The sequence below is a fragment of the Canis lupus genome, chromosome 3 (genome assembly GCF_011100685.1).
Source record: "Canis lupus familiaris isolate Mischka breed German Shepherd chromosome 3, alternate assembly UU_Cfam_GSD_1.0, whole genome shotgun sequence".
Taxonomy (NCBI): domain Eukaryota; kingdom Metazoa; phylum Chordata; class Mammalia; order Carnivora; family Canidae; genus Canis; species Canis lupus.
The window spans coordinates 60,301,043-60,319,757 of NC_049224.1; the positions used below are offsets into that span (position 1 = coordinate 60,301,043).

The window sequence follows — 18,715 nt, forward strand, 5'->3', positions numbered from 1 at the left end:
CTGCAATTTAAAAATCATGGTGTGAACATTTCAGGGACCCTGACACCCTTTTTAGGGCATGCAGGAGGCCCAACTGTTTTCAAAATACTGAAGCATTATTCTCCTTTTTCTGTCAATGCTGCAAAGGCAAAGGGCCTTATACTGCCAGCCTCTTAGCACAAATCAAAGCAGGGACACCAGGCTAAATATCGGTCACTGCATTCCTTACCACACACTTGCAGTAAAAATGAAAATGTCACTGTACTTAAAACTGTCTTTGATTGAGCGGTACTAATCATTGCTTTTATTAAATCTCAGCCCTGAAGAATGCACCTTTTTGGTATCCTGTGTGATGAGATGGGAAGCATGCAAGTGGCCACTCTCCTGCCATCTGAAGGACAACTGTCAGGAAAAGCAAATGTGTACCATTTGAGGTATAAGTCACACTAAGCTGCTTTCCTTGTGCAGCACCAAAAAAGAAGTGACACACAAACGACAAGGACACAGACTGAGCATATGACCAACATCTTCCCAACAGGGAACAAAGTGAACTTGCCGCCACGCGAGAGTAAACGACAGCATTGGTAGCCAACAATAAAACTTGAGCCTCCAAGTAGAAGTGAGAATCTCAAATGCTTGTCCCCACTACCATGAGTACAAAAGCTTCTCAACTTTCCTAATCAGACTGGGACAGACGGTGACCAAAAGGGCTTTTTTGATCTGGAATACAATATGTCACCATTTAGGCGATCCACACAACTCTGACCAGCGATGTCACAAAATCACACATGGGCAAAGATCCATCTAATGTACAAAAGAAGCAGAGATATTCTAATGTAGACAAAGCTATCTGTGATTCATGCTCAGATGCTGGAGACCAGGTGAGGAGAGAAGAAGAGACAGACACGCACTGTGCTTGCTCATCCCTGGACAAGTGTGAGTTCACTTTGCTCCCAGAGACCTCAATGGGTTAGATGGTGTTATCATGCCCAGTTTATAGCTAAACAAAGAGAGGCTCAGAGGAGTCGCTAAAGGCTACTAGGCAAACACATGGCTAAGTCTCTGCAGCAAATAATCTGCTCGTAGCCACATAGTGAGATCACAGCAGTGAGAATCTGAATGCAGATCTGACTCCAGAGGCCCTGCTTTGACTATTTCATGATATTCATTCCATGACTGCTTTCTGAGATGACCCCGGCCCGGTGAGATGCCACATTTTTCTAAGAGCAATAACATGCTCAAATGAGATTAAGAACACATATGCTAGAAAAAATTAGGAGGGTGATTCACTTCGCCAGAGCCTCCATGGTGCCCTATAGAGTATTATAATCACATACCGAGCCATCTACCTCATACTGGACTGCCCACCCTGGTGTGCAGGGGCAGTGTCCTGTACATCATTGGTTCCTTCTGATGCTCACACACTCAGCAAATGCATGTTGAAGGAAGGGGCACGACTTCCCATAACAAACATGCCACCAAGGCAAGGAAGGAACAAGAACTTCGCATATCCAATTTTCAGTCTAAAATTCTTAATATGATCATGCCTTTCCTGTAAGTCTAAGTAGTGTCCAACAGAACCTGGAATACGTATACCTATGAGGGGGTGGCACCATATGACCCAAGTCTGCATAATGCCCAGACAGCAGAAGGAGCCCACATTTTGTCCTGTGCTCTTTGGTACTGCCACTCTTTCTTTCCAGCTCTGAGCCAGCTCTTGTAGGACAGGCAAAGCAATCCAGCATCCAAGGATTCAGCTTGGGTTTTCAGAGATGTATCCTGAGTGCCCTTCTCCACATGCCACCCAGGGCTTACTCCTGATATCCCACTTTTCCACTGCCCAACACTTGTTCCCTCCTGCTTCCCCAGGGTCACAAAAGACTCACACGTGCCCCTGACCTCATCTGCTACCCCAGCCCAAGTCCTCATTATGATACAGATTAGTCTATTCTCCCTTCCCCCACAAAGTATCATCTGTCCTTAAAGATGTCGCATAGAGACTTAGAGCTGCCATCAAGTGCTGACCATGTGCCAGGTAATACGCTCAAAGTGCTTCATACACATTATGACGGGATCATCACACAAATGCTACCCCTGAGACAGCATTTATTTTCACCATTCTACAGATGGACAAATTAAGACTGAGAAAGGTTATGTTCTTGCCCAAGGTCACATTGTTCAAAGTAAGAGGCGGATGGGAGTCAGAAGCAAGTCTGCTTAGTTTTCGCGCCTCTGTTTTTTATATCATCACACTGTACATTTCGCTCGTGATGGATGAGGGTGTCCATTCCTCTTAGGAGGTTATGTTCCTCAGTGTTTATACTCAAATAACCTCTTTCCCATGACATGGAACAGGCTCTCTCTACACAATCACATCCTATAAGGTCACTGCTCAAATTTTACCTTACGTAGCTATTTTACTAGTGGTTCTTATATTAAAAAACAGCATCTTACAACTGTAGATAATTCACCCAACTCCCTCAACCTGATGAAGAAAAGAAGACTCAGAGAATTGGAGACTCACCCTGGGCACGGTCTGCTCCACACTCCCATTTGTGCATGTGGAATACAGGCCAAAGAGCTTTGCGTCCAGGATAACAACTAGTTCTATTCTACCATATAGAGTACTCTCAGGGTCATTTTATTTCTCGATCCTCACAATCATGTTATCTTTGAAATATTGCAGATGGTGGAGATGAAATGAAGAAAGGTGAAGAACCTGATCCAGGTCAGGAAGCAAAGCAGAGACACATCCACCCAAGAACCACTTTGTTCGAGCCCCTAACCCTCACACCTGCTCTCCTGCTCTGGGCAGAATGGTGGTCACCTAACATAGACTGGGATCAGGACACAGGTGTACATCACTAACTTCCAGGAAAAAAAAAAAATTCCCAAATGCCCACACCACCCAAAAGATCTGGCTCCAGAGTTTATGATTCCCAAGGCAACAGGGAAATCACCTGGAGGTATTTCAGGACAGAGTCTATGCATCTGAAAAGCAGAATTGCTTTCTGCCTAGCAAAAGGATTTTTGCACTGAATCAAGTGACTCTGTTCTTCCTACATGGTCAGTGTCTTCTACAGTCCTACGTGAAAGGGAAAATATGAATAAAGGCTAGACAGCATGGCAGACAGATAATCCAGTCCGGCAATATGCTTCCTCTGCAATCAACCCCTCCACTTTTTAGAGTAAACCTCTGACTCAAGTTTGGCAGTTTATTTTCAACAACATAAAAGAAGCGGGCTATTGTTTGTGGGACCGAGAAACCACTTTAAAGGAATGTTATTCACCTTAATGCCTAGATCACAGAATCTGAGAGCTAGAAGGGCCTGTGGGGTCCAGTGCCTTTACTTCACATGGGAAGAAGCTGGTGCCAGAGAAGGAAAGTGACCTACCTGCTGAGGCCACACAGGATTTGGCAAAAAGGCCCAAACCCAGAGCCAGGTAGCCTGACTGCAAGGCTGGAGTGCCCTGGTCTGCACGGAACAGTCTTCCTCACACGCCTCCTCCAAGGGCAAGGACAGAGCACCCAGGGTCCACCTGCAGTTTCTCAGGAAACCAAATCACTCTTTGAGAGCAAATCCTGCAAGCAAGAAGAAATGCCTGCTATCATTGGCCCTAGGAAGACACAGTTCACTACCCATAACTCCCTGCTGTTTTGTCAGAAAAGGTAAGGAACAGTTCATAGATTCACGTCACTCGAGGTGTCACAGGTGACAGAAAACACTCGTTGCCGTGTCCACATTCTCCTCAGTCTGCAGACTTCAGTGACGTGCAGGTGGCCCAGTGCTGTTTGCATCCTCAGCCACAGTCACTGTCTCCAGACTACCACGAGGGCAGCTGGGCATCTTTTCAGTGCTATGTATTCATCTGAGACCCCTCCTGTGCAGCTCTTCCCTTCTGAGTCCTAACCTGGTGCACAGAAACTAGACATGGGCAACTTCCCTTACATAATCTCAGTTGCTTCGCCCTAATACTCCAGTGCCCCTGGCTCTCTCCCTCCCAGCCATATCACCCAGCCCTAGCCAGCACCCATGTACCCTTCTCACCATGTGAGCCTCTGGGGCTCTTAACCCACTGCAGCCAGGGTCACCTCCTGCTGCCAGCCAGCCCACCCTGATCACCTGGCCAACTCTCCTCTCTGCCCCTCCAAAGGCTGCCAGTCCTCTAGAGTGGAGTGGTCATTCCATCCATCCTGACCTCTACTTCCCAGAATCTCTCTGTCCACGCCTCTACTTGGTCCCTCCTCATCCGCTGCTTTTTAGAAGGAGCTCAGCCTTTGCATCATCCAAATTGGCTCCAAATCCCAGTTCTGAGTCTTCTTAGTCCGGTGACGTTGGGTAGGTGAGTAAATCCCTCAAATTATTTCATCCTTAAAATGAGATGCTGATTATGCATCTCAATATTATAATGAGGATTAAGTGAGCTGCTCTACATACAGAGCCAAGTATTTAACAAATCGTAGCTATTAACATTATGATTAGCATATACTTATCTTCCTAAAATTTCATCGTACAGTAAGTGAGCATTGCCCACACACTTAACTTCGCAACCCTGGCATCCTTAAATATCTATCCTCCCTTAAGAAAAGTCATGAAATACTATTCTGTACAATTCTGTGCAAATACATTTGAAACCAGGTGAAATACATAATTTCACCAAAAAGAATATAATTTACCAAATTGTTTTAAAAAGTGTATGTAGGGACACCTGGATGGCTCAGTGGTTGATCCTAGGATCCAGGATCAACTCCCACATTGGACTCCCCACAGGGAGCCCGCTTCTCCCTCTGCCTATGTCTCTGCCTCTCTCTCTGTCTCTCTCATGAATGAATAAAATATTTTCTAAAAATAAAATAAAAAGTATATGCAGACAAATTTTCCACAGAAGAAGTAGAGAAAGTTGTCAAAGAATTAGCCTCACAAATAAAAGCCCCAGGCCCAGATGGTTTTATGGGGGAATTCTACCAAAACTTAAACACCAAACCTTACTACACAAATTGTTCCAGTAGGTAGATACAGAAAATTTTCAAATACTTTCTTTTTTAGAAGTAGGTACAAAAGTGATCCAAAAATCCTAAATAAAATATTTGCAAACAGAAATCAACACATTAATAGCACCCCATGACCAAAGGAGGTTCATCCCAGGAATACAAGGATGACTAACATTAGAAAATCTACTAATATAATTCATCATATTAATAGATCTCATAAGATGTCTCCACAGATCATGAAAAAGTCTTCAACAAACTTCAATAATCATTCCCGTTTTTTTTTTCAAAGTCAATAAATGAGAATTGATATATACTTTCTTAGCTTGATAAAATACGGGTACTAACTATTATAGGCTGAATGTCTGTGTCCCCCCCACCCCCGCCCCACAAGTTCCTATGTTGAAACATAATGCCCAATGGATGGCATCAGGAAGTGGGACCTTTGGGAGGTGATGAAGTCATGAGGGCGGAGTCTTCACAAAGGGGATTAATGCTCTTGCCCCTTCCACCTGCGAGGATGAAAAGTAGGCAGTCTGTGACCCAGAAGAAGGCCTTCACCAGAATCGTCCATGCTAGAACCCTGATCTCAGATATCCAGCCTCCAGAACTAGGAGAAATACATTTCTATTCTTTACAAGCCACCCAGTCTTTGGTATTTCATTACAGCAACCTGAAAGGACCAAGACACTAGGAAAGAAACAAACACAGCAAAAGCATCCTAGTCAGTGAGAAAGGATTCAGGCATTCTGGGTAAGGTCAGAGACAAGTCAGGGAGGCCCATTTGCTCTACCACCTTCACTACACTGGAAGTGTTAGCCTATGCAACCAGAAATGAGCAGGCAATTAGTAACTTAAGAATGGAAAGAAAAAATAAAATGGTCTCTGTTTGCAGCTGATGTGAAATTATACATAGAAAACTCAAGATAATCAGTGATAAAATGACTACAAATAATTTTTAAAACTTGAATAAAGTAGTAGAATATGTAGAAGCTATTGCTTTTCACATATTAATTTTATACCAAACAATAAATATTAGGAGATAGAATGAAAGAGAAGATCTCATTTAAACACAATTTAGAAAGGTAAAACACTTAAATTTTAAAAGAAATATGCAAAACTTCCATGTGGAAAACCTAAAACATTTCTAAAGACAACAAAGCAAATCTGAACAAACAGAAAGTATCCCTTGCCTATAGAGAGGACAACTTAACATCATAAAGATGTTAATTCTCTCTACATTCACAGATAAATTTAATATACCAGTGAGCATGCAAGGATATTTAAGAACAATGAAGAGGGACTAGCCCTATTCTCTATCAGAATGTAATAAAGTTTGTATCATGAAAAAGGGGTAAGGGGCGCTTAGGTGGCTCAGCTGGTTAAGTGTCCAACTCTAGATTTCGGATCAGGTCATGATCTCAGGGCGTTGGATCCAACCCCACATTGGGCTCCGCACTCAGCACAGAGTCTGCTTGGGATTCTCTCTCCCTGCCCCTCCTCCAGCTGTGTATGTTCTCTCTCTTTCTTTCTAAAATAAATAAATAAAATCTTTTTTTTTTAAAGGTGTGATACTGTCACATAAATTCCCAGTTGGATCAACTACAGAATAGAAAGTCAACAAATAGGCCCGTACACATTTGGATATATGGCATCTGCTAAAGGCAGTGTGTTCAACCCAATGGGTAAAAGACCTTGTAAGGTCTTTTTAAAGACATGGTGGCCATTTGGGGAAAGAAAAAAGGTAAGTTTAAATAAACACTTCCACCATATGACAGAAAAAACTCCAAAGATATTTGGGAATCAAAATATTTTTTTAAAAAAAGAAAAAAAATGAAACCATTCAAGTCCTCGAAGAAATAGAAGGTGAATTATTTTATAACCTCGGTGTGGTAAAAGATTTTCTCATGAGGACTCAAAATCAGACTTAACAGGAGAACACTGGCTAGGGTGGGCTGCACTGTGCAGCTCACAGGGCCCCCCACCCACACCGGGTTCACACAGGAAGTGCACTGGGGCCTCATGGGAGGGGCACACCTGCCGCCTGGCCCGCACACATCTCTTGCAGCTGTCTCCAGAGGCTAGGTGCTACACAGCTGGGGAGCTGGTCCCATCAGAGCCCCCTGCTCTCCCTCCCTCAGGACCACTGTGCTGGATTTGAGGCTCCAGTGGGGAAGCAGTTTCTAAACCACATGTATCAGAATCTTAACTAGCCCCTGCTTATTTTTCCAGACTCACCTGTCTGCTCCCCACACTGTGCTTCACACTGATGGCATGCCTTCGCACATGCATCAGGCTTGCTATAGCCCAGGGAATGTGGCACATGCTGCTGCCCTGTGCGCCTGGCTCACCCCGACACACACCCACCACCACACCTCTCCTTCTTGGCTGCCTCTTACCTGCCCGCCCCGGGAGGCAGCTGCGTCACCACCAGGCAGGCCTGCCTCCATCACAGCCCTTGGGTTGTGCTGGCATTATGGTAATTGTGGCCATGCACCCCAGCAGGCAGCGGACATCGGGGGTCGGGACCCCTGCCTCTGCTCTGTGCCTAGGGCGTCCAGCACGGCGCCAGGTTCGGGAGCCAGGACTCAACCTGCACGCACAGTGTTTGCTGAATGCATTCTCTCTTTTGTTTCTACGTCTAACAGGCAACATTCCTGAGATTTGTTTGGAAGAGAAAGTAGCAGAGCAAAATACCCCAGACTGTCCTCTCATAGCAACTGTGTCTTCTGTGATATTCTTAGAACACCCATATCAAAAGTGGCAGAAGAATGATTCTAATAAGGTCACTACCGTCTCGGCCAGGTTGATGGCTGTCTGGCCAGGGCCCTTCTCTGTCAGCAGAGATGCTGAGGAGGACATCTGGGGTGCGCTCAGGACAGACAGAACTTGTGTGGCACTGGGAAAGGGGCTGACGGTCAAGCACGGCGCTTGCATATTTTCCCTTATAGGGTTACAGTTAGGGCTCTTCATGCAGACTCTTGCAAATATTTCCACAGGCCCCTGCAGATCATCTGAACGGGCTGCCGCGAGGTTGGACTGAGAAATCTCAGGAAAAGCAGCATAGCTGTAGACGCTGTCTGGTTGGAAAGTTTCCCTCAGCTAGACCACATCTAAAATTCCTCAGAACTCCAATGACCATGATTTGGATGACCGGATGGAGGGCTCTGAGCACAAGCCACCAAACTTCTTTGACTCCCCATGCCCTGTCTACACCGCAGAGATAATAACAGTTATGTGCCTCGCAAGACGGCCGCAGATCCAAAGAAGGCTGTAAATAAAAGCCTGGAACTTTAGGGGCATTCCATTAAGGTTAGTTTAATTTGACTCTGACAAGTTAAAATAAATAAAGTTTCTACTTGTCACTCTCCAGGGTCTGAACCTATGACAGTCACAGCTAGTTCCAGCACAGACTAGATCTTTGAAAGATTTATCAATATCCCAAAGGAAAGCCTGCATTTCTACAAGAGTACGCATATATATGCATATTCTAAGTCCTGAGAATCTTCCTTTCTGGATTATAGAGAGCCAACAAAAAGCCCCCAGAGGAATGAATGTAAAAATTCGCAGAACATCTTCCTTCTGAAAATCATCATGATTCATAAATGTCAGATTAATGCATGGATAGAAAACCAAGCCCTAAAGGAAACAGCCTTCTATTATTTTGTAGAAAGCAAAAGCAGAACAAAACCTAGATCTGGCGATGTCTTTTATAATCATAATAATGTGGGTGACCTGACTTCCTGGCTCCTGAAGCTTCATGCCTAAGCTGGTAGGAGAGATCATGGATACAAATCAAGCCGGTTGCTAACAATGTCTTCAGTATGATATTGAGAGCATAGTGTTTCTATTCCATTTACGCCAGTTCAATTTAATTCAGGACTGAGTTGTAAAACAACAACTGTGTTCAAGATGCAAAATTAAAAGCAAGTCAAAATTAAAAGCAAGCCCCACTTCCAAAGGTTTGTGATCTCAAATAGCAGATAAACATTCATCTGTGAAAGGGAGAGTTGCAGAAGGTTTTCAGAGAACATGGCATTCGTGGATCTCGTTTCTGCAAAGGTGATTCTGACAGTAGCATTCAGGAGAAACTGGTGTTGTGAGGCTGCCACAGGAAAAGACATGCTGGGCAGCCATAGGAGGATGGAAAAGGAAATGCAAATCTGCGCTCTGTTCACTGTCTTAGATTTTAAATATTTGCTAAAAACAACCTCAGTGCACAGATACTTGGGTACCTAAGCATGGGGTATACAATAATAGGTAAAATAAACATGATCTCTTACATTTAAGGTAGAAACACAAGCAAATAGAATGCAAGTAAATAAAAACAGCCAGAAAAGGGGATGGACTCTTAAGCATCTAGCCAACAATTTTTTTTAATTTTTATTTATTTATGATAGTCACACAGAGAGAGAGAGAGAGGCAGAGACATAGGCAGAGGGAGAAGCAGGCTCCATGCACCGGGAGCCCGATGTGGAATTCAATCCCGGGTCTCCAGGATCGCGCCCTGGGCCAAAGGCAGGCGCTAAACCGCTGCGCCACCCAGGGATCCCTAGCCAACAATTTTATTTCAAATTTTCTAGCTCCAAATCCCTACTTCATTCTGAGATTCTCTACCCTTAAGACTGGTTCTGTAAAACTGGAATTTGAAATGTTGGAAAAGGGGGTGGGGGGATAAAGAATGGTTCTGTATTCACAATGGTTAGAAAGTGGAAGCCACCCAGGTGTCCATCAATGGATGAACAGATAAAGTGTGGTCCACTCATATGACAGTATATTATTCAGCCTTGAAAAGGATTAAAATCCTGATACATACTGTAATGTGGATGGTACTATGCTAAGTGAAATGAGCCACCAGGGACTAAAGGACAAATATTGTAGAATTCCACTTAGACAAGGTTTTTAGGGCAGTCAGATCCATAGACTGGGAAGGCTCTGGACATGGAGGGTAGTGATGCACAAAGTGTGAATCTGCTTAATGCCACTGAATTCTACATTTAAAAATGGTTAAAGTGATAAATTTTATTGCAATGTTTTAATTTATTGGGGTACAATATCTGCTATATGTGTAATATTAAATAATATATTAGTTTCAAGTATATCATATAATTTATAAATGAATGAATGAATGAATGAATAAGAATGGCTCCATGTCCTCTGCTCATAAAAGCTCCCAGGCGCCCCCTGAGTGGAGTATAGCCGTGTCCAGCGGCAAACCCTGTGGGTATAGCCCCAGCGTCTTAAGATGCACCACCTTCCACACCTCGCCTCTCTGTGTTTCTATGCCACCCGATCCATCTACTACTCATTCTTTTCAAAATATTCCTGTGTTCCTGCCTCTAGCTTGGCTCGTGTGTCCTGAAATATGTCTACCCTAGCGCTCAACTTCTCTACCAACCTCTGTGTATAAAACCAAGTGCCACCTCCCTCTGCAAACCCTTCCCAGACCAACTAAGGGAAGAGCGGATGCCCTGTCTGGACTCTCCTACCAATTTTTCTATAAAATAATCAGCTTCTTACCAGCAAGGAACAATTGAAAAGTGAAAGAAAAGAAAAACTAGTCCCATTTGTAAGTGGCATTAAAATACATGAAATACCTACTAAGTTTAACAAAATATGTGAAGGCCTAGACACTGACACCTATGAAATGTTGCTGAAAAAAAAATTTTTTAAATAAATAAATAGAAATGTTGCTGAAAAAATGTAATGAAGACCCAAATAAAAGGAGAGATACCATATTCACAGATTGGAAGATTCTATACTGTTAATACAGTAATCGGACCCCCTTCCAAATTATTTTAGAGACTCAACACAATCCCAATCAAGATCCCAGCAGTGTTTTGTGCAAAAGGAAAAAAAAAAAAAAGGCTGATTCTAAAATAAATGAAAATGAAACAAACAAGAATAGATGCACGGGGAGAGAAAAGGCAATGTTGGGGAACCTCACCTCACTTCAAGACTTACTACAAGGCCACAACAACCAATCCCATGTGGTACTGGCATTAGGATGGATAGTGAAACAGACCAGAATCCAGAAATAAACCCCCACACAATGGTCGACTGAATTTTGACAAAGGTGCCAAGGCACCTCAATGGGGAAAGAATAGTCTGGAACAAAGGGTGCTGAGCAATTGGGTATGGGGAAAAGTGAAATTCACCCCCTGCATCATACCATATATAAAAATGAATTCAAATGGATCAGAGACCTGCATATAAAAAGACTATAAAACATCTAGAAGAAAATGTGGGAGCAATTATTTATGACTTTGGAGTAGCCTAAGATTTCTTAGGATAGCACAAAGTACTAACATGAAATTTAAAAATTAATAAATTGGGCTTTTTGAAAGAAATCACTAGGAAAATATTTGCGATACATATGTCTGACAAAGCACTTACCAATACAGTGAATACTGAGAACTCACAAACGACCCAACGACAACAAACAAAAACAAAGGAGTCCGATGTTTTGCACACAGGAAAAGACACAAATGGCCAAGAAGCACATACAGTCATGCTGAGATCATTAGTCATCAGGGTCAAATAGAAATCATGATGAGATACGCCTCTACCTACAGTACAACGAACCAGAGATAAAAGGCTGATAACACCACAAGCAAGTGGTGCCCTCCTACCTTCCTGGGGGGAGCCTCAGTGGCACCAGGCACCTCAGAGAACAGTCTGACAGTTTTTTGCAAAGTGAAATGTACATTTAAGTATGTGGTCCAGTCATGGCACTTTCAGGTATTACCCAGAAGAAATTACTGCGTGTGCCTGCACAAACACGTTGACAGCTTCACTTGTAACAGCCAAAAACTGCACACAACCTAAATGACCATTAGCAAATACAGGGATGTACTCACACAACGGAATATTTCATCACAATAAAAAGAAACAAACCATCTGGGGCACCTGGGGTCTCAGTCGGTGAAGTGTCTGCCTTTGGCTCAGGTCATGATCCCAGGTCCTGGGATTGAGCCCCGAGTTGGGCTCCCTGCTCAGCTGGCGGGTTGGGGGCGGGGAAGTCTGCTTCTGCCTCTGTCCCTCCCTCTGCTCATGCTCTCTGTCTCACTCACCCACTTGCTCTTGCTCTGCACTCTCTCTCTCTCTAAAAAAAAAAAAAAAAAAAAAAAAAAAAGCCTTAGGAAAAAAGCCCCACCCACACGTGTAACTTGTAAAAGCACAAAAAGGTGCACTGTATGATCCCATTTTTATGAAATCCCAGAAACAGCAAAGCCCATGTACATTGACAGGAATCAGATAGATGTTTGACCTGGTCTGAGTGGGAATGAACATATCCTGTTGGGTTCACAGGACTCGGCCTCTGGGGGCGCAGGACTTGGCCTCTGAGGGCCCAGACTGACCACGTTAGGGGCAGTCAAGGTCAGAGAGAAAACCCTACATAGTCAAGGCAAAGTCAAATTATACAGGAGACACTGTATGTTGTATCTGATAATGCCAGACGAGTGCAATTGAGGAAATCTAGGTAAATGGGATTTTAAGAAAAGATTTTGTCACTCAACAACAGACAGAGGATAAGAGCACTGGACTGGCTTGGCACATCTAGGGCTAATTCTGTTTTTATAAGGAAGAGAGCAGGGTTTCTAAATCAAGGCACAGAGAATTAGAAAGCTGCAGGGAATGAGCGCTCCTCATTACCATAAAGCTGCACTACATCTTTATTCATGACGAGGTTCTTCTTCTAATCAAAGGAAGGAATAAAAACAAACAAAAAGGGAGAGAAAGGCAGACTGAACTTGTAAATGGGGTCTCATTCAAACCACCACGGGCTACTGCTGAGCCTGCCAGTCAGGAGGGACTCAGAGCCCACATGGCTGTGGAGGACAGGGGCAGACTGCACCCTAACCAGCTCTGCTTTCTCCCCAGGGGGACAAGAGTCTGCTGAAGCACAAAGCCCTCCAGTGGGCTAGGTCAGGCTCTGTAAAAGGCACCACAGGGCTAGCTGATCCCCTGTCTCCACCAAGCATGGAGAGACCACATGTGGTCCCAGTCCTGGGGCCCTGCCAGGGAGGTAGGGAGGGCAAGGCCAGGCCAGGTTCAGGGGGCTGGCTACCAACCCCCCCACACACCTCCCTTGCAGACTGCTGTCTCCTCACCCAGCCCTAGGTGCAGGCGGGGAGGTGTGGGCTCTGTCTCCCTGCTCACTGAGTTCTCACTTCATTGGGGAGGCTTCCCAAGTCGAGGCCATCTAGAAATGTGTTATCTAATACTAGGGTTTCACTAATGCAGACCCTGAAGCTCAGGGAAGAACAGGGTCCTTCAGACCAAGGACACAGAAAAGAACTAACAGGCAAGTGTGGGTGCCCAGAAGGTGCTTTCTCTGGCATGACCCCACGTCAAACACACTCCAGGACAGTGCTAATTCACAGCATGAGAGATGCCTTGGCACCATCTCTGAGTGGAGGAGCATCACTTTAAAAAAGTGGCCTCTCAACTGAGAATGAGAGAAGAGCCTGCATCCTGCACAGTGGACCCCAGCTGCTGGGTGGGAGAGCTGAGGCTCTGCACATGTCCACACTCACTGCTGGGACAGCAGGCTCTGCGGGGGAGGAAACAGCAAGAGATTCCAGAGTGGGAAAGCTGCTCACAGACCTCGACACTCCCCAAGAAGGGGGAGGGGACAGAGAGAGAGGGGGGCCCTAGGCACTTAGGATTCGCTCCCCACTGTACGATACCACATTTCCAGTAACTGAGACAATAGATGTTTTCTATTAAACGCCACCTCTCACACTTCTAGCTACAGCATAGGCAGCTCTGCCACCACTACTTTATATGAATTAAGGGGCCTAATCTAACTAAATCATCTGAGACGGGGGCTTTGGGTCAGGCGGATGGATGGAGGCAGGGCCCCAGGACACTGAGGACAGTGCCCAGGACGTCAGACTTGCCCAGTGGGCGAAGCTTGCTCACCTCCGACAAACTTGGAAGTGGCCCTCCCCACGTTTGAGCTTTGTGTTGGTTCTGAAGCTCCACAAAGACAACGCATTTCAGATCGCCTCCACAGCCCAGCCAGCTGTGCCCAAACCCCAGCCCTCAATCAAAAGCGGGGGGGGGGGGGGGGGGGGGGGTGTCACATGTGACCATGGGAGCTGAAAGCATCCTCCTTGAGACGGCAGGGGCAAGAGGACAGGATCAAGGCACATGGTCCAAGAAAGATCAAACGGAGTCCAGTGAAGGCTTTAAATACTGGCTGTCCTCTGCCTCTCGTATGATACAGGAGACACTGAGGCACAAGAGAACAAGGCAGTGTGCCCCATCACACTCCAAGGAGGCAGAGACTTCTGCCTCGGATTTTTTAGCTAGTCTAGAACTCTTGACACCAGTCCATATGAGTGAGCCAGACAATCCCTTTCTGTCAGGAAGACAGCATCCAGTGATGACTCTATACTATGCCTGTCAAGACACAGCTGCCTTCACAGCAATCAAGCTCTATAATTACACTTTAATATTAAACAGCTGGCAATAAAAGCATTTTCCAAAAGCTTCCTCTCTGTCCTCCGGACTGGAACACCCCAAATCATGGCTTCTCAAACTTCCATGGGCATACTACTAGGGGGGAGGGGTCTTATTAAAATGCAGATTCTGAAACAGCAGGTAAGAGGGTCTGACTATCTGCATTCCTAACAAGCTTCCAGGGTATATGATGCTGCTTGTCCCCTGGGCCACGGAGTCAAGCCAGGCCCTGACCCACAGAATCTGACAGATCAAGTGGACTGGCTAACTGACAACAGGGCTCCTTGAAGAAATAGTGACCATCCTGCTGCCGTGAAGCCCCCTCCCACCCACAACCTCGGCTGTGCAGCCCACAACCTCGGCTGTGCAGCCCACAACCTCGGGGGGCCCCAGGGACCTTCAGTGCAAGCTGGATCCAAACTTCCAAGGAGGATGTCAGGAGAGAGGACAGCTGAATAAGGAACAATGCCCCTAAAGAAATGCTTGGCAACTATCTGGCTAGTGTTCTCCAAATGGCCAGGTTCAACCAGGGCTAGAAGGTCTTGGTAGCAGACTTCAATCTGCAGCCTCGTCCATTTCAGTGGGGAGCAAACAACAGCCGTGGGCCCAATCTGACCTGAAGCCTATGTCTGTAAAGACGGTTTGGTTGGCACTCACCACGCCCACTCACTGGCTGGCCACAGCGGCCTTCATGCTACAGCAGCAGAGTAGAATGGTTGGGACAGAAGCCTAAAGCCTTTATAAAGTCTTTGCCCCATCATAGGTTTGCTCACCTCTGCTCTGGGGGGTCCAAGGAAGCAAAGTCTAGGAAGGCAGGCCTGAAGGACAAAACCCAGCATACAATGCCAACAGAGGCAGTTGGGACAGGCTCAAGACCTGGAGAGCAAGTCTGCTAAGAGCTGAAATGCAGTTAGAAATGGGAGGCCAAATCCACTCCCGAGGCTCACCATCTTCCTGCTACAGAGCTGGCCTTACAGGAACACAAAGTGAGCATAATGCACGTCCGAGTCACCCACCTTCACACCTGCTTCCGCTCTGCATGTCAATCTGACTCAGCACTGAGCTCTGTAGGGGAAGGGCCCACCAGCGGAGAACGTGACGTTAGGCCTCAGGTGAGCTTGGTTCCTCTGATCTGGTCATGGTGAAGTGACAAGGCGCCAGGCTCTACTTCCATCTAGTTCCTCCTGAGAGCAGAACAGGAAGTGCCTCTGGGGCTGCGGACAGCAGACACAGAACTGGGGCTCAGACTGCGGGGGGAGCGTGGGGCTGATGGGCTTGTCTCCAGGGAAGGCAGGTGGAAAGGCCCCTCTGTCCCTGCCCCCCTGGCAGATGGGGCCCTCACTGTGCCCATGTGGACAGGGAGGGCTGGTGGGCACCGAGGGCTGGGGAACATATGTTCGTATATCAGTGGAAGCCAATTAAAGAGGACAGTTGGTCTCCCGTTAGTTTCTCAGGGTTTGGAGCCTGAGAAGCTCACAGAACAGGCAAGATTCAGGTTCCCAAAGACTGTGACGACTTGTACTCATACAGACTCTGGAATTGAAGCAACTGGAATGAAATTCTGCCCCTGTACTTCCTCACTGTGGCCTCGAGTACACAGCCACATCACTACTCCTCTCTCCATAAGCGGACAATGACAGAGCCTCAACAGGTTCCTTTTTAAATGTCCTTGTGTGAAGAGCTTAGCACAGGATAAATCCTCAATAACTATGACTGTTACCATCATCATCAGCGTATAATTACCTGTAAAAAACATTTTGTCAAGTACAATCTCTGCTTTAAAGAATAGTCATAAGATTAGAGAAGATGATACGTAACTTACTGGGAACAGAGCATCATCTCACATAGTGGACCCCTTGGTTTGGAGAAACCAAACCTCATCTCCCCTATATATTTCATGAGACACCGTCCTGCAAACCTACTGAGAGCCCCTCTTCCAAACACGTCACTAGCATTGTTTAAATAACAACGTAATCTGTGGAGGAGATCATTGCAGAGAGGAGAAAACAAGCCCCCAGGAAGGGTGACTCACTCCCTCAAAAACACAAGGCTCACACGTGACAGAACAGGGTCTTCTCAGTTACAGGAGGTACCTCATAGAAGTGCTAGTTAGTCATTTTAGCAATTATCAGTTCAATAATCTGCACCTCAGTAAAGCAGAAAACTGTTCTGTGACTTTATCATTTATGTATAAGAGTGTGTATCCCCCTTAGAGGTACTTCTTTTCCGAGTTGATCCAAAGGGCCCTATTTCCAAAAAGAAAATGTCCCTCGTAATGTCCAAAATACAGCATAAGCCACAGTTAAGAGATTTTTAATACATATTTAGTTTTCCAGCTAAAGGATGTTAATCTGCTCCCTAAAATAAGGAGCCAGAGATTACAAAATAAACTAAGTACTTCTCATACCACCACAAAGAACCCTCCAGAGCAAACCTGACTTAATCAACCAGCTCCCTCCAAAGAGGGGTCTACACATGCCCCAGCTCCCTTCCTTCCCGCTCTCAGTCTCCCTCATCGTGTTGCCCCCTCCTTTGACTGGCTCCTGTGCAGTCACAGTGACATCTGCCCTCATTTCACTGATGGGGTTCCCATCACTCACCCTCTGGACAGTTTCTCTTTTTGCCTCCCGGGAGATCCTTCCTTGCATTTTGTTGCCTGGCCTCCTCTGCTGTTCCCACCCATCTTCTCAGACCTAGGGATTGTTTTCCTCATAGTTACACTCATCCCTGGATGACTCCCTCCAACTCTGTGACTCTACCCATTATTTCTATGATAATATCCCCTAAATTCCCATCTTCAGTTGAGACCCTGTCCACACTTCCACCTACCCTCTATGGGGAGACAGAGCTGAATCTAGCCTTCCTGAGGAATGCTGGAGAGATGCGGTCACATGTGGGAGACACTTGGGGGCAAGTGACAGGGGTGGTGACAAAGAACTGTGAAAGCAAAGGCCAGGGGACACAGATGGCACATTATGAGAAACAGGACACAGGGGTGAGCTCTGTGTGCCTTTAGATGAAAGCCAGCTGCTCCCACCAACGGTGGAGACTATGTAACACCAGCAGGCTCAGTCTCATACCAACAAGCTGGAGACACCTTACACCTCTGTGGCCTCTTTGCTTACAAATAAAATCAGCTAATTCTATCTGTATGAATTGCCCACATTCTGCTCCCCCCACCCCCTAATGCTCCAGGGTCTCTGGGCTTGGACCTCAGTCTTAGCTTTACAACCAGCTTTGGATTCCCCCTGCCAAAACCCATTCCTTCCGGTCTTCCTCATTTCAATAATGGCATCGCTAGTCTTCCAGGTACTCAGGCCAAAATCCCTGAAGCCTGTCATCCAACCTGTCAGCAAATCCTAGAGGGTCTCCTTTCGAAATACAGTAGACTAACCACTTCTCACCTCTCTTGTCATTTCCAACCAGGCCCAACCACTGTGTTCTCCAGCCCAGAGCACTGTGAGAGCTCCCAACCCATCTCTCCTCTGCCACTCCTTCACCTCACCCTGGCAATCCAGCCTCCACTTCAACTTGGTAATCAATGAATTGATGAATAAAAATATACACACACGCACAGAGGGAAGGAGTGAGGGAGACTGGAAGTACAAATGCTGAAAAATGTTTAGGGAATCCAGTGAAGGCAGACAGTTCTTTGTACTATTTTTGTGACATTTCCCTGAGTCTAAGATATTTCAAATGAGAGCTAAGAAACAAAACCCACCCCCTCCCCCTGTGAGCCTATCCTGTCTCCACCCACCTCCCCCCAGCTGTGGGGACCCCTCCTTCAGCCCATCTAGTTTCCACGAAATGGTAAAGAGCCCTTGTCCATCTTTTGTCTTAGCATGCGGGGCAATGGGGATATACAAATAATGAGTACGTACCCACAGCAAGTCCTTCAAGAATGAGCTGCTGGGGGAGAGGGTATAGGAACCCTGTCCTGCACCTTGAGGGCACTTTGTTCACAGCACTTTCAAAACTCTGCTAGTTCTGCACTCTGTCTGTCCCAGGCAATCCTGGGGGATGGCTCTCTGTGGGACTAGTCCCCAGGGGCCAGCAGAGCAGCCGCTGTGGCACAGATACATACCCTGCTCAATAAACCTTGGCCGAGTGAACCAAGAGCTCAAGAACAGCTTGTCTGTCAAGACTCAATAATATAAAATGAGATGATATGCAAATCATGCCTTTCTCATGGGAAGCAAGGCTAGGCTCCCAAACCATCCCTTACTAAGAAGGCAGAAGTGAAAGCATTCTTCACCACTAAGCACACTGAAAGGT

The 18,715-nt window shown here is 46.0% G+C and overlaps 1 protein-coding gene across 10 annotated transcripts in view; it reads right to left on the minus strand.

Moving 5' to 3' along the window:
* AFAP1 (actin filament associated protein 1) overlaps positions 1–18,715 on the minus strand; it is a 142,606-nt gene that overhangs the window by 85,094 nt on the left and 38,797 nt on the right. For 2 of the 10 annotated variants that reach the window (XM_038533100.1, XM_038533098.1), the window contains one exon: positions 3,375–3,562. The exons of 2 other annotated variants lie outside the window; for them this stretch is intronic. Coding sequence is in view for 5 of the 8 variants with exons in the window: in XM_038533097.1 (XP_038389025.1) it covers positions 15,457–15,481 (25 nt within the window). In the remaining 3 variants the exon portion in view is untranslated. Of the gene's footprint in view, positions 1–3,374; positions 3,563–15,456; positions 15,614–18,715 lie in introns of those variants that run through there. 6 more of the 10 variants (XM_038533099.1, XM_038533097.1, XM_038533104.1 and 3 more) reach the window with 6 other exon arrangements.